The sequence below is a fragment of the Orycteropus afer genome, unplaced genomic scaffold, assembly GCF_000298275.1.
Source record: "Orycteropus afer afer isolate SDZICR_OR568_19922 unplaced genomic scaffold, OryAfe1.0 scaffold00006, whole genome shotgun sequence".
Lineage (NCBI taxonomy): Eukaryota > Metazoa > Chordata > Mammalia > Tubulidentata > Orycteropodidae > Orycteropus > Orycteropus afer.
In genome coordinates, this window is record NW_006921593.1 from 42,693 (window position 1) to 58,589 (window position 15,897).

Consider the following 15,897-nt stretch of genomic DNA (forward strand, 5'->3'; position numbering starts at 1 on the left):
TTCAATGCACCATTTTCAATACTGGACAAAACGTCCAGAAAGAAAGTCAACAAGGAAACACAGAGCCTGGATGACATTATAAACCAATGAGATACCACAGACTACACAGAACACTCCACCCAAAACCAGCACAAAACCCATTCTACTCAGTGCACATGGATCACTCCAGGATAGGTCACACCTTAGGTCAAAAAGCAAGTCTTGATAAATTTTAAAAGATTGAAGTCATACATAGCATTTTCTCTGACCACAATGGAATGAAGCTAGAAATTAATAACAGGAAAAAAAAAAAAAAAGAAAAGAAAAGAAACTAGAAAACACATCCCAACCAAACCAAACTCACTGCTGTTGAGTCAGATCCAACTCATAGCGACTCCTCCTTGGGTTTTCGAGGCAGTATCACTACGGAAGTAGATTGCCCAACCTTCCTTCCCAGGAGTGGCTGGTGGGTTTGAACTGCCAGCCTTCTGGTTAGCAGTCAAGTGCCTTAGGCACTACGCCGCCAGAGCTCCTAGAAAGCACATAAGCATACAGAAATTAAACAACACACTATTAAACTAACAATGGGTCAAGGAAGAAATCACTAATTTCTTAGAGTCAGATTAAAATGAAAGCACAACATACCAAAACTTATGGGATGCAATAAGGCAGTACTCAAAGAAAAACTTGTAGCAACAAATGCCTACACTAAAAAAAGAAGAAAAATCTTAAATTAACAGGCTAACTTGACAACTCTGTTGTTGTTGTTATGTTCCATGGAGTGCCCCCAACTAATAGCGACCCCTCCTTCAGTTTCCAAGGCAGTGTCACTGCAGAAGTAGATTGCCCAACCTTCCTTCCGAGGAGTGGCTGGTGGGTTTGAACCGCCAGCCTTCTGGTTAGCAGTCAAGTGCCTTAGACACTATGCTACCAGAGCTCCTATGAATGATCATTCAATCCATGATCATTACTAAATTATACATGTAGAAATTGTGGGATGGGTGTATCTTTTGTTTTGTCTATTCTGAGCAACAACAAAATAAATACAATTTAGAAAAAATAGAAAGGATCCACAAACCAAAATTTGGCTATTTGAAAAGGTTAATAAAGTTGGCTAACTTCTGCTTAAGACTGATGAAGAGACAAGAATGAAAGTAAAAATACTCAATATCAGGGATGAATAAGAGAACATTACTATAACAACAGCTGTAATACTAAAAAGATAATATTATGAACATCTTTGGGAGCTCTGGTCACATAGTGCTTAAGGCACTTGACTGCTAATCAGAAGGCTGGCGGTTCAAACCCACCAGCCACTCCTTGGAAGGAAAGTTGGGCAATCTACTTCCGTAGTGATACTGCCTCAGAAACCCAAGGAGGGGTCGCTATGAGTCGGGTCTGACTCAACAGCACATAACAACAACAACGACAACATGAACATCTTTAAACCAATAGGGTCTATAAACTTAGGCAACATTCTGAAAAACAGCATGGTCCCAAAACTTTTTTTCTTTTAAAAATGAAAATTCTATTTTCAAAAATTAATCACATTTTGAAAGTGGAGTCGACCAAATTTTCAGAGAAAGAAGATTTACAATCTTATACAAACTCATTCAGAGAACAAAAAGAAAAGGGAATTCTCTCTCACTCACTTTACGACCTTAAACCTTTATAGCGAAGCCAGACAAGAACAGTACAAGAAAGTAAAATTTAAAGCATAATTCATTTACAAATATCATGACAAAAATCCTGAACAAAAATTTAGCACACCAAATCCAGCACATATAAAAAGCATGGCTGACTGAGCCCATTCAGGACAGCAGCAGTAACTGAAGATTAGAACATCTGTTTGTAGATTCACCACCCAAACCAAAATGAATCCACTGCCATCAAGTCAATGTTGACTCCTAGTGACCCCCACTGGGTTCCCAATGTGGTTAATCCTTATGGAAGCAGACGGCCCCATCTTCCTTCCATGGAGCTGCTGGTGGGTTTGAACACCCAACTTTCTGGTTAGCAGTCAAATGCCTTAGGCACTGCACCACCAGAGCTCCTTAAATTCACCACCACATTAGCAGAATAAAGAGAAAATTATGATCACCACAGTAGATGCAAAATAAACTATTTAGTGAAAATCTACATCCATCTGTCAACAAATTAGAGATAGAAGAGAATTTCTATTTCTTGGTAAAGGTATCCACACAAACAGACAAAACTCATTCTCAATGGAAAAATATCAAAAGCCATTCCATTTAACCAGGGTTTTGCAAAATTTTTCTGTGAAAGAGCCAGACAGCATATTTTGGACTTTGTGGGTTATATAATCTTTATCCTACTACTCATCTCTGCTTATGAAAAGACAAAGTATTCATAGACAATATGCAAATGAATGAGGTGGCTGCGTGTGTCAACTTGGCTGAGCCATGATTCCCAGTATTTGGGCGTTATGCACAAACGCATTGCCTTTGAGTCAGATCCGACTCATAGCGACCCCTCCTTGGGTTTCTGAGACAGTATCACTACGGAAGTAGATTGCCCAATACTTGCAAGGAGTATTGTTTATCTATTTTTACCCTTTTACTTTTTACCTATTTTTGTCCTTATTGTTAAAGTGCATTTCTAGTAGAAAGCACATATAGAGTCTTCCTTTTGGAAAAAAAAAAAAAAAACCAATTTTATAAACTCTACCTAAATTTGGAAATTTAGACCATTTATATTCAACGTGATTATTAACATATTTACTTTAAATCTACGTCTCGCTATTTTAAATCTACCATCTTGATATATTCTACTTGTCTGGTTTGTTTTTTTCTTCCCTTTTTCCTCTTTTTCTTCCTTCTTTTGAATTAACTGATTGTTGGGTTTTTGAATGTGCTTTTTCACATCTTCACACAGCCAATCAATCTGCTGAGATCAGGTAATGCAGGAGTCTGTCATGCTTCCGGCAGTTTTCCATGTTGTTGGAAAGTGTATTTGCTCACCTGCCTTGCCTTCCAGTGGGTGGGATTAGAGAGCAGAGAGGAGGGGTTTGTCTTCCTAACCACCTGCTCCTTCTTTCTTCTTTCTTCCTATAGAACAAGAGGATTCTATCTATATGGACTCCATCTATAGTAACTTCCAGGCCTCACTGAGCCACATAGACTCTGAAACAAAGGTAAGAGCAGGCTCAATAAGATGTTCATTCCCCCGCCCCTGCCCTGAGACCCTCTCTCTCCTCCTACCATTGTTAGCCCTTCAGGAATGTAAAGCCATCTTTAGATTTGTTAGTGCAGGGGCTCCTATGGCATATATAGATAGGATTTTTGTTAAGAGTCCAGGAGGATTGTCTTGAGGAATGTACCACATATTCTAAATATGTCTGATTATTTCCTTATGGTGTCATTTGACTTGTCCTTCAATCCTCTGCATCTCCTATAAACTGGCAGTTAGGTCCAGAGACTTGATTAGCTTCCACTTAGACATTCTTGTTATGAATATGTCATTGTGTTGCTATGACACCACACCACTGTTATTGTATCTAAGATTGGTCACTTGGATAAGGAGTGGCCATTCCTTATGACCACTTTAATATCATCTCAACCAGTTGAATATTTGAGGCCAGAAGGAATGCCACGATTAGTTTCAGGCCCTACACTCCCTAGAGAGAGTTCTGGGGCAAAGATGAAATCCATAGCCAGTATTTCTGGAAACGTACCTGGGAGGGGAAGATACTGTTGGTTTGTACTTGACTCCAGGTAATAGGGCCAGGTTTCAGTTGAGCACTTCTGCAGTCCGAAGCCTTGCATGGTCCCAAATCCCAGCCTCATCGTGGACCCAATCCTCACCTAATTCTCTTTCTTTCCAGGTCAAAATTCAGAGGCCGCAGGTAATGATGACACATATTTAAGGAAAAAGCAGTTTCTCGTGGAACTGTGGAACCTGAGAGTGAGAAGCCCCAAGCTCTGCAGTGCAGAATGGCATCCCCAGGGTTTGTGTCAGCCAGCGCAGTAACTCATGGCGTCCCACCTCCATCATGGACCTTCTCCCATACCAGACCATACCAGACCATCCTTAGCAATGTTTATTATCAATTTTATTCAGAGAGTAACATGTGACAAATATAGTTGTAAGTTGCTTAAATGTAATGTTTCTTGGATTCAATGACTACTAACAACAAAACTGTTTTGTAACATCTTTCTACATTGCATGGCATTATTAGTCACTAAGCAGAAGACATTTATTATTATTATTCTCCTTCACTCCCAAGAAAGTTATTGATATAGATTCACAAATTCTACTTACCTCAATACTGTAGCTAACGCACTAGAGAATTTGACAAAACCAGCAACTATAAAAACACTAGCATCAACAAAACCAACAGTCTTGTAGCGTGTGCAGACAAAACTATGTGATTTGAAGCCTCCTTGTAATTGGGTAATAATGACAGCTCTGACCAGAGCTCACAAGAAGGTTCAGAAAGTAAATTAGCATAGCATTTTAGCCTTGTAGGTACATTGATACTTGTAGAGTGGGCTTACAAAAAATGTTTCTGTGGTTGTAACTAACTACAGAGATGTGTTTATAAAAATACCATAAATTTCTGCTGAAACGCTGCAAAAAATATTTATAAACAGTCATTTTGGTGTCACCCTCTCTGACAGTGTCACCGGTGTGGCTGACACCCTTTGAACCCCCACAGTGAAACCACTGGCTTGGTGGAGTATTTTCCTCATTGGGAGCATTCAAGAAACTGATGGGAAATGACCCTGCATTTATAAGGAGGAAGAAGAGAGAGACCACAGTGCTGGGAAACTCTCACATGGGGACATCATGGAAGCTACAATGTGGTTGCCGTTATTTCAGGGAGGCCCTCCTGCACATTTCTATGTAGGGAAGGTCTTCCTCCTACGATTCTGTTTCAGCACCAAGGACAGTGTTCTCCCCCCAATTCATTCAGAATGGTGATCCCTTCAACACTGGACTGCACTTTACAGTTTATAAACTATTCTTGTAAGTTATTGTATTCTTTTTTCATTAAAAAATACTCATGAGGTTTTTTTTTTAATGTATAACATTTATTTTGAGGTACATAGGATTATGGATATGTTTAACTACTTATTTTTGTTGATGTCTAATTTATGTTAATAAATATAATCATATGTTTGTAATATCTAAAAACAATAAAAGCAACTCCATTAAAATTTTCATGGTTCTCAGACCTTTCTGCACTTGCCACCCTACACAAGGCCCTGTTTCTCACTTGCCAGGCTCTTTCTCCTCCTCTCCTCCAGGGTGTTAGGGTCTCATGAGTTCTGCCTGATGATGACAAGAGGCAATCTACAGCCAGGATGAGTACCATTCCCTGACCTTCACAGCATCATTGACAGCCACTGAGGAAGCCATGAGACAGGACTCACACACTCACTCACATGCTGCAGGGACTCACTCTGCACTGGGAGAGAACCTGGGGACTCACACACTCACTCACATGCTGCAGGGACTCACTCTGCACTGGGAGAGAACCTGGCTTTCCACATTCTCCTTCTGGAAGTGGGCTGATGTTTCTTTCCATAGATCTGAAGAGATGTACCCAGAGTTCCATTTCCAGCTTTGCTCTCAACTCCCTGGGTTAAATTAGGGAAAATTATTTGGACTCAGCCTTGTCCTCTGCCAAATAAGGGCCAGATGATCTGTAAAGTCCTCTTTGTCACTGTGCTTTTTAAGACTCGTAGGAGCTTTATTATAACTCCAGCCCCACAACTCAGGAATCAGTTTGTTCTGGAAGGTCTCTCCCACAAGCCACCTCATCCACCTTAAACTTAACCTAACAAAGAGCCTAGTCTGCCCCCTCATGGGCACTCAGAACACTGCAGGCAAGGTCCAACTTCTCACCACCATTCCCTTTGGTCTCCACCATGAGAGATGATTAAACTTCACTTGGCTCATTGCCATATTTGCTATCAAAATATCCTCCACCTGGGAGGTACCTTGTCTCTTCCCCAGAAATGCCCATAAAACTTTATGGCCCAAAGGGAAAAAAAAAAATCTCCTAAGACTGGGCTGAATCCAGATCTCTTCACTTCCAGGCCTGCCTTCTTCCCACGGTTTAACCTCCTACAGCCCCAGGCTCCAGTAGCCATGAATGGGGACATTTAACAGGGCTGCAGGCCCCATAGTCTGGAATTGCATTACCCACATCAGTTCTGTGCTCCTTCCTGCGCTCCTCTCACATTGGCTCCACGGAAAGGCAGGACAGAAAGGCTAAAGGCACGGGCTGCACAGAGTCAGTTCGTGACAAGCCATTCGCTAGTTGAGTGAGCTTGGGAAAGTCACTTCTCTCCGGAGCCCAGTCCCCTCATCTGTAGAACCGAGTGATGATTTCTGGGGCCATATTCTCCAGGAGGCTGTATAGGCTCTAAATCAGCCCCCAACATACAGTGCTGTTTCTCCCATGGCCAGGATTCATGGGTCCAGGAATCAAGGGGTGGAAACAAGAGTAGCACACTCACTATGAACCCTAGTGATCCACCAGCAAAGTTTTTGCTTCCTGTTCCCATGACTCACACTCTGCTGGCCTAGAGGTCTTAGTTCCAAAAGAAGAAAGCTTCTGCCAGGAGCTATAATAATGATTCCATTGAACTGGCATTTAAAACTGCCACCTGGCCACTCTGAGCTCCTTGTGCCCTTGAATCAAAGGCAAAGAAGGAACTTACTGCTCTCCAGAGGTGGCTGATCCTAATTACCAAAAGGAAATTGGAGCGTTACTACACAACAGAGGTAAGGAAGAGTGTGTCTGGGATATAGGCAATCATGTAGGGTGTCTCTTAGTCTACCAAACCCTATGATTAAAGTCAATAGAAAACGACAACAACTCAATTCAGTAAGGACTACTAATGGCCCAGAACCTCCAGGAATGAAGGTTTGGGTCACTCTGTTTCTGTGGCAAGCACTGTTCTAAATATTGCCTATTTTTAAAATTCACTTATCCCTTAAAACTCTGTGAAGTATGAACAATTATCATCCCCATTCTACAGATGAGAGAACTGAAGTAAAGAAATGTCCAGTAACTGGACCAAGATGACACAGCTTGAGGGACTGATGCTAGGATTACAAACCAGAAAGCCTGGAATCCAGGCTGTGTTCCTGGCCATCAGTCATGTGCCCTCATGGTGGGGGTGCTCCTGGGATTAGCTGTGTTAATATCTACAACTCAGAAGGAAGGTTGCACAATCTACTTCCATAGTGACACTGCCTCAGAAACCCAAAGAGGGGCCGCTATGAGTCGAGTCTGACTCGATGGCACATAACAACAACAACATCTACAATGTGCTTGCAACAATGCCTAGCCTATAGAAAGTTCTCCAAAAACTACTTATTGTTTCATCAGCTTCTTCCTTCACATTTCTCTTTCCAGCAGCCCTTCTCTCTTTCCTCCTCCAACTTTAGAAGAATGATTGGTTAACTGGGGACAAAATGAAAGGGCCTGTCACTTTGTAGAAACAGGGAAATCCAAATGCATTGAGTCCTTTTGACTGGAGGTGGATACACCACGGCACAGAGAGACGGTCTGGTGGGGGCTTAAAGGTAAAGGGAGATCTAGGAACCACCCCCCCAGGGCCACCTGTGGCCATCTGTATTGTCCCTTGTGGCCCTGCAGTCCCACATGCACTACTTCCCTTTTGATGCTTCAACTACCAGTCCCCACAAGTCTGTTTGCAGGATTGCCACCAGCCCAGTGCTGTACTAGTCAGTCTCTCCCTGTGGCCCATCCACTGTCCATCACTCCTTCCACATTTTCCTTCCTGATTCTGCTGGTCACCTGCTCATAAAGCACTGATCTTACTGAAGAACAGTCTACACTCCTCAGCATAGTCTCCAAGGACCCTGTGATCTGCACCTGCCCCTTCCTTCTCTCTCCACCTCTACCTGCAGCAGCTCTGTCCCTACCTGCGTGGACGGCTGAAAGACCACTGTTCCTCTTACTGTTTCTTCAGTCTGCATTCCATTCCCCTAGCTGAAACCTCTCCCAAGCTGCAGCTCCACTTCCACTTCCTCCAAGAGGCCTTCACAATTAACCTCTCTCCTCTACATCTCCTTAACACTGTTGTGTATACTGCTCTTGTCCCACTCATAATTCCCCGTACCTATCGATTCCCCACTCCAGGGTAAAGATGGGGCTTCATTCTTCTCTGTACTCCCACAGCTCCTAACACAGTGCCTTGTGCATAGAGGATGGTGGTTGTTTTTGTTAGGTGCTGTTGAGTCATTTCCGACTCATAGCGACCCCATGCACAGCAGAATGAAACACCACCCAATCCCACACCAGTTCCATGATCCCTGCTATACTTGAGCCCATCATCGCAGCCACCATGTCAATCTGTCTCGCTGAAGGCCTTCCCCTCTTTCGTCGACTCTCCACTTTACCAAGCATGACATCCTTCTCCAGGGCCTGGTACCTTCTGACAACATGACCAAAGTAGGTGAGATGAAGTCTAGCCATTCTCGCTTCCAAGGAGCATTCTGGCTGCACTTCCTCCAGGACAGATCTGTTAGTTCTTTTAGCAGTCCATGGTACTTTCAGTATTCTTCGCCAGCACCACAACTCAAAAGCATCAGCTCTTCTTCGGTCTTCCTTATTCATTGTCCAGCTCTCACATGCATATGAGGTGATTGAAAATACCATGGGGATGGTATTAATTCTTGTTAAATATAATTGAATCAAGAGTAATCTCTGAAGTTTCTAGGAACTTCTCTGTCACATTCACCTCATCCTTCTCGGGCTCCATTTCAGACTCATGCCAAGACAACATTATCAAATTCTTATCATTATCTGAGTGCCTTGTGCTGACCTCTGACCCTAGGGGAACCACCAGACTCTGCAAGCTGTGGCATCTTTATGGCTTGGTTCGCTAGTTTCTTTCCTCCTCCCCCCACACCCAGATCAAGACAAAAGGAAGAGTCAGCTGAGCTTAGGTCTCCACTCCAGGGGCCATGGGTTTGGGAATAAATATAGCACCGTGATCCTTCTCCTTCTCTGGTTCTTTCCAGGTGACCCTCAGTCACCAAGAGCCTGGGGATGGGTCAAGTATGAAGTGAGGCTGGAAGTTCAACCATAATCCATGACAACAGACTAAGACCATGCCACTAGTCCACCTCAGACAGGGTACAGATGAGGGAAATGCTTTTCCAAATCATCTAACATTCAGATCTCTTGGAAGGTGGAACAAGATGGCAGAGTAAGCAAATGCTCCCCATTGCAATCAAGGTCATGTGTCAACTTGGCCAGGCCATGGTCTTGAGTGGCTTGGCAGATGAATGTAGTTATTCCCCATGATGAGATGGTAATCACCTCTCTATGGTAGACTCTCCTGTGAGCAGCTAAGTAGCTGCCTTCATGGTATGGCCTGCTTCCAGTATATATGGAGAAACTTTTGAGAAAAGTCTCTTGCATTTTGGCATATTTTGGGTCCTGCATTTGGCTAAGTCTTCATCTCTAGTTCCTGGACTTGAACCAGTGGATATAGCCTGCTGACCTTGGGACTGTGCCATTTTCCTTGATGACCTTGGGTTTGTCAGGCTCAGCAGCCAGCAGCTGTGCGAGTAGAAAGAAACGTCTGGCTCCAGTGGGGCTGGAACAGGAGGCAGGGCTGAGTCTCAGGGTCCAAGGGTCTTCACCCAGCTCCTGGAGCTGGCACTTTGAACTCGGACTTCTAGCCTCCTGAACTTTAAAGAATAAATTCCTGTTTGTTAAGCCATCCACTTGTGGAATTCCTGTTATAGCAGCACTAGAGAGCCAAGACAGTCCCATTTATCCCCCTGCCACTAAGCCACTGAACAACGAATGAAAACAAGCATAGGTTTGTTTCTGATGCATAGCAACCCCTCCTTGGCTTTCCGAAGCGGTATCTCTACAGAAGTAGATTGCCTAGTCTTCCTTCCGAGGAGTTGCTGGTAGATTTGAACCGCCAGGCTTCTGGATAGCAGTCAAATGCCTTAGTCACTACACCACCAGAGCTCCTAAGCCACTGAACAACGAATGGAAACAGGCACAGATCTCAGAGCTGCAGGGGGCAGTTGAGCTGTTGGAATGCCAAGGGGAGGCCTTTAACAGGGGCCAGGCGGAGCAGTGTGGGCCGAGAAGCTGGGAGTTCCTGGCCACTGGTATCTGGAGGACATGTCTCCCTGCAGCCATCTGGGGACAGGGATGGGCAACACCCTAAACAAAGAATGCAGGGTGGGAGCTAGACTGAGGAAAGTGTGGTCCGATTAAGGTGGTGCAGATTGATAGTGGGAATTCACAAGCCACACACCTGGGAAGGGAGGCAGGGAAGCTAAGGTCCTAAGTGTTATGCAAGTCAAGCTCCCTTGCAGGCCGAATGCCCTTCATTCTTTCAGACAACACTGAAGGTCTTGGCATTCAGAACTCCAGAGCACTTACTAGGCCCAGGAAGATACCATCATTTGTGATTTGCTGTGAGGGTGACGTGACTCCCCCAATGCTGTTTAAATTACACCCCGGGTTGGCCAGGCCCGATTCATCTGCTATGACCCAGCAGGGGAGCCTCTTGTCCTCGGGTGGGGGAGGGGCAGCCTCCTACCCCAGGCTGCCCCACGGGAGCCCAGCTGCTAAGGAAATTTACTGTGTATTGTAGCCAGGAAAGTGGCTTGAACCTGGGTGATAATCAGCCTGATTAGCTCGGTGCCTCCTGGTGAGGACCAAGGGTGGGAGGCAGTGCCCAGACAGAGACAGATGAGCCAGCACCGGGGTGGAGTCCCCGAAGCCAGGGTTTGCTAAGGTCAAGAGCAGCTGGGGCCCTGAGAAATGTGAAGACAAACCCAGAGCAAACCAGGCCTGGAAGTGAGGGTGGGTCCCAAGCGGTGAGTAGGCTGCAGGCTTGGGGCAGGTGAACATAGGCATGGGCTTCGGTGGTGTCAGGAGCCAGGAGTGAGCAGTGGGTGCAGCTGGAGAGCCCATCACACCTCCCTGCTGGATGCCGGCTGTGGGCAGGTGCTGGCCAGGCCAAAAGCTCAGCGTCCAGGATTAGCAACCCTTCTTCAGGGCCCACAGAGAATCTCAAACCTGCCAGGGGGACCTGGTTGTGTGCAGAGACCAGCAGCTTCGGCTGACCTGCAGCCACAAGGTTTGTGCAGCTGCCGGAACCCCAGAGCCCTGGCTTATGAGATTGACCTTCAGCCTGCTGGTTCTGACCCCTCCAGGTCAGACGGGATTAAAAATGTGGATCTTTAGGGAAAGAGGCCCCTAACATCTACGAAGACTCAATAACGTGGTTCTCTCTCGATGACTGTCATGGGTTGTCAAAGGGCCTCTGCCAGGTGATATCGCCAGACCTCCAAAAGTGTCCTGATGGCAAAAACAGCTCAAGCACTGAGCCCTGGGTGTGTGCTGGCCCGGCGCCAAGCAATGGACATGCATCAATCCAGCTTCTGCACCCGTGCCCCTCGCTTAGTGGGCCATGAAAGGTCCCAGGTATGTGGAGTGTGGGTCTCTGCCCTCAGTCAAGGGCAGGGCCTGCAAACAGCTGAAGTCTCACCCCCAGGTAACCTCTGTCCCGGCCTGACCGTTTCAAGTTTTTTGTTTGTTTGTTTTGTTTTCTTTAATACATGTGCCAGACATGAAAAAGGTTAGCAAACCCCATGGTTATATTTGACCCTCTCAGAACCCTATGAGGTGTTGTTGTTGTTATGTGCCGTTGAGTCGGACCGGACTCATAGCGACCCCTCCGTGGGTTGCCGAGGCGGTATCACTATGGAAGTAGGTTGCCCAACCTACCTTCCGAGGAGTGGCTGGTGGGTTTGAACCGCCAGCCTTCTGGTTAGCAGTCAAGTGCCTTAGGCACTATGCTACCAGAGCTCCCCCCATGAGGTATGTACCTTTGTCCCCCTTTTTTACAATTGAGGAACCTGGGAATTCAAGGGGATAAGTGGCTTGTGAAGCCCAGCATGGGAGAGGCAAATGCACCAGGTGTTTGGTTCCAGAGCCCACTCCCCACCCCGTGAACAACCCTCTGCTCTGGCTCCAATACCCCTTGCTGTTGAACTGACTCACGGCAAGCCCCCATGTTACGGAGTAGAACTCTCCCCACAGGGTTATCTTGGCTGTAACCTTTACGGAAGCAGATCACGAGGTCTTTCGTCTTCAGCAATGCTGCGTGGGTTTGAACCACCAACCTTTTGATTAGCAGCTGATCATAAACAATTGGCCCCACTTGGGGACTGTCTGCAACAATACCAGATGTTAACTGCTAGCAGAGCCAGCTTTTTCCAGACACACAAAAGAGGATGGAGATTCCCAGGCAGGGAAGGGCCCTCTCTCAGCAACACTGGGAATAACTGCTGCTATGCAGAGCAGATGGGGACAGACGGGAAGCCACTCCTGGCCCCTAGAAGGGCACACCCGTAACCTTCTTGGAAAGGCTGAGACACACCAGCTGTTTCCTCTCCTGCCTGCCTTCGGAACGGGGGTGCCTCCACTGCAGAGATCCATCTTGGGAATACTCAGGCCTGGGATTTGGTCCAACATGTCAGAGACGCCCAGGAGTGTCACCACCCTGAGAAGTTACTGGAGTAGCCAAGCCAGGGTTTGCTGGGAACCAGCTGGTGGGCAGCCTGGGTCTGGGAAGTGCTGAGCATGGGCTCTTGTTTCCAGCAGTTCCAGAGGCCTCCAAACCAAGAGCCAGACCAAGATCTCATGCAGATCCCAGGGAGGGCTGAGCCCTCTTCTCCCCTAGCAGGGCTGTTCACACTTTGGTGCAGACCAGCATCATCCGAGAGCTAACAAAGAAAGATTCCAGAGAGTCACTGACCTGGAATAGGTCTCTGTGGTCTCGACACCAGCACAGGTGAAAGCCACTGTCCTAACCAAAAACCAAAACCAAACTCACTGCTGTCGAGTCAGACCCGACCCATAGGGACCCCTCCTTGGGTTTCCGAGGCAGTATCACTATGGAAGTAGATTGCCCCATCTTCCTTCTGAGGAGTGGCTGGTGGGTTTGAACCGCCAGCCTTCTGGTTAGCAGTCAAGTGCCTTAGGCACTATGCTACCAGAGCTCCCATTGCTGTTGTAACAAATTACCACATTTAAAACCATATAAATTTATTATCTTACATTGTGGAGGTCAGAAGTTGGAAATGACTCTTACAGGGCTAATATCAAGGTGTAAGCAGGGCTGGCTCCTTCCTCATCTTGGCTCCAGGAGAGGTGCTGTTCCCTTGCCTTCCCGGCTGCTAGAGGCCACCTATGTTACATGGCTTCCTTCATCTTCAAAGTCATCTCTCAAGCCTCTGTTTCCATCATCACATCTCCTCCTTTTTCCCCTTCAACTGCAGCCAGGAAGATCCATGGAATTAGACTGGAAGCACTGGATAATCCAGGATAATCTACTCATCTCATGATCCTTAATTTAACCTCATCTGTGAAGTCCCATTTGCCATGTAAGGGAACACATTCACTGGGTATTAAGGCATAGACATGGGGGGGGGGTGTCTCCTAGTCCACCACAGGAGCTAACTTGACTTTGCTCCACACAGTGAGACAGTTGACCCAACAGCGTCTACCCAACAGGCCGTTTTCCCCACTGATTTGTGGTGTCACCTCTTTTATACGCCAAGTTGCCATGGTCACGTAGAGGTGATTCTATGCTCTCATTTGGGTTCCTATTTTCCTGTTCCAGCATGAGGATCGATACGGGTTTATTATATCCATGCTGTAAAATGTCCTTAGAATTGATGGGGTGAGTCTCCTTTGCCTTCCTTTTCAACATCTCCTTTGCTATCTAAGGACTTTTATTACCATATAAATTTAGGACTGAATTTAATAGATGAATGTGGGGTGGGGGAATTATCATTTCTGCAGTGTTAAGTCATCCTATCCATGAAGATGGTCTATTTCTCCTTTTATTCAGGTTGTCTTTAAAGTCCTTCAAGGGGATTTAAGCTTCTTCTCTGTAAAGGGGTCATATAGATTCTGCTAGTGGGAACACTTACCCCCTATGGTTTCCCTGTGGTAAGACTTCCTCTAGGTAACGCTCCTGGGTCTTGTGCCACCCTACACTTGTGACAGTAAATGACAGCGGTTGTCTAAGTTATGCTGAGTGATTGGTGCAAAGTATTAAAAGGCTTTAAACACTGAGGTTCACATCTCTTTTGCTTCTCCCCCTGCCCTGGACAGTGTGAGGTAGCAGTCATGGATCTGCTGCCCCTCTCTGAGGCGGGTTGTCCCAAGGTTGGGTCTGGGGAGAAAGGGCAGACAATGTCAACCAACCCATTTGACCACGAATCTTAGTCACATCCTCCAAGCTAGCTCATATCAGAAGTCCAGTGACTGTCTCAGTCTCCATTCACTGGGTTCACTTGGTCCCTGCATTCTCTCTTAATTAGTTCTGAACCTGGGAAGGAAAAAAGCACATTACTTAGTAAGTCTGCTTGAGCCTCAACATTTCTGCAAAGTCATAGACTTGAAAAATAAACAAGGAGTGGCTTTTGAGTACCTTTAGATCTTACTTAGGCTTCAGCAAGTGGGGATCACGTAGGGTGATGCCATTAGCTGATTTTTTCAAGTTGTGCAGTCTGTGTTTTTTTCCTTTTAAACTCAACTTTATTGAGGTATAATTTGCATACACTAAAATGCATCCATTGCAAGTGCACTGGTCAATAAATTTTAATAAACATATGCCTAAGGCACTTGACTGCTAACCAGAAGGCTGGCGGTTCAAACCCACCAGCCACTCCTCGGAAGGAAGGTTGGGCAATCTATTTCCATAGTGATGCCACCTCAGAAACCCAAGGAGGGGTCGCTGTGAGTCGGGTCCAACTTGATGGCACATAACAACAACATATGTTCATGTAACCATCACAATCATGATACAGAATATTTCCATCATCTCGAATAGTTCCCTTCAGCCCCTTGGCAGTCGGACTCCCCCTGCCCAGTCCTAGGCAAGCCCGGATCTGCTTTCTGTCCCTATAGATTACTTCTGTCTGTTCTACATTATTTCATATAAGTGGAAGCATACAATATGCATTCTTTTTTACGCCTGGTTTCTTTAACACAACAGAACATTTCTGAGAGTCTTCCATAGTGTTTTACATAGCAGTAGTCTGCTCTTTTATTTTATTCCTATGCTGTGCAATTTGTTTATTCTCTTGCTTCTTGATGTACAATTGGCTTCTGTGGGCCATTTCTTCTGCATGTCTTATGGTATCTTTTCCATTTATATGAGGTTCAAAACCAGGCAAAAATAAATGATAAAGATAGAAGTCAGAACAGTAGTTACTTTTAGAGGTGGGTATTGGCTGGGAGGGGGCTGGGAAGGTGGAAATGGCCTATATCTTTGTGTGAGTGGCACTTACATGGAGGTCTACGCCCGTAACAATTCACCCAGCTCTACACCTGGTATTAGTGCACTCTGCTCAATTCACACGTTATAGCTCAGTAAGACAGCATCTATTACAGTAAAGAAAAGCAAGAAACAGGGAATCCGAGGAGGCTGTGGTAGGATGGGGACCTGAAGAGGGCAACAGCGCTTTCATCCTAAGTTTCTTTGTTCAACATGGTGGAAATGTTGTTACCTCATGGATTCATTGCATCTTCATTTAAAAAGAAAAAAAGAGTTAGACTTAAAAAACCAATATATAAATCAACAAACAAGCAAATGCATTATACATCATAAGGCAAGTTAAGCTAGAGTCTTGTGCTCAGACTAAGAGCAGTGGGAGAATTCAAGCAGATGGGCCCATAAATTGAAAGACCAATTCAGGAAAGAGGAAAGGAGACTGCAGGCCACGTGGACAGGTAGAAAGGGGAAAGGAAACTGACCTGATGATTTCAACCTATGAGTCAAAGATGATGCAGTAATTTTTAAAACTAAATCCAACATACAAGGGATATTTTCTAGTTAACCTTTCATAATTTCTTTTTTT

The 15,897-nt window shown here is 45.5% G+C and overlaps 1 protein-coding gene across 1 annotated transcript in view; it reads left to right on the plus strand.

Moving 5' to 3' along the window:
- Nucleotides 1-15,897, plus strand: part of LOC103198160 (mucin-17-like) — a 58,772-nt gene that overhangs the window by 18,690 nt on the left and 24,185 nt on the right. Inside the window, exons 11-12 of the mRNA XM_042781002.1 lie at nucleotides 3,054-3,133; nucleotides 3,824-3,844. Coding sequence (XP_042636936.1) covers nucleotides 3,054-3,133; nucleotides 3,824-3,844 — 101 coding nt within the window. The remainder of the gene's footprint in view (nucleotides 1-3,053; nucleotides 3,134-3,823; nucleotides 3,845-15,897) is intronic.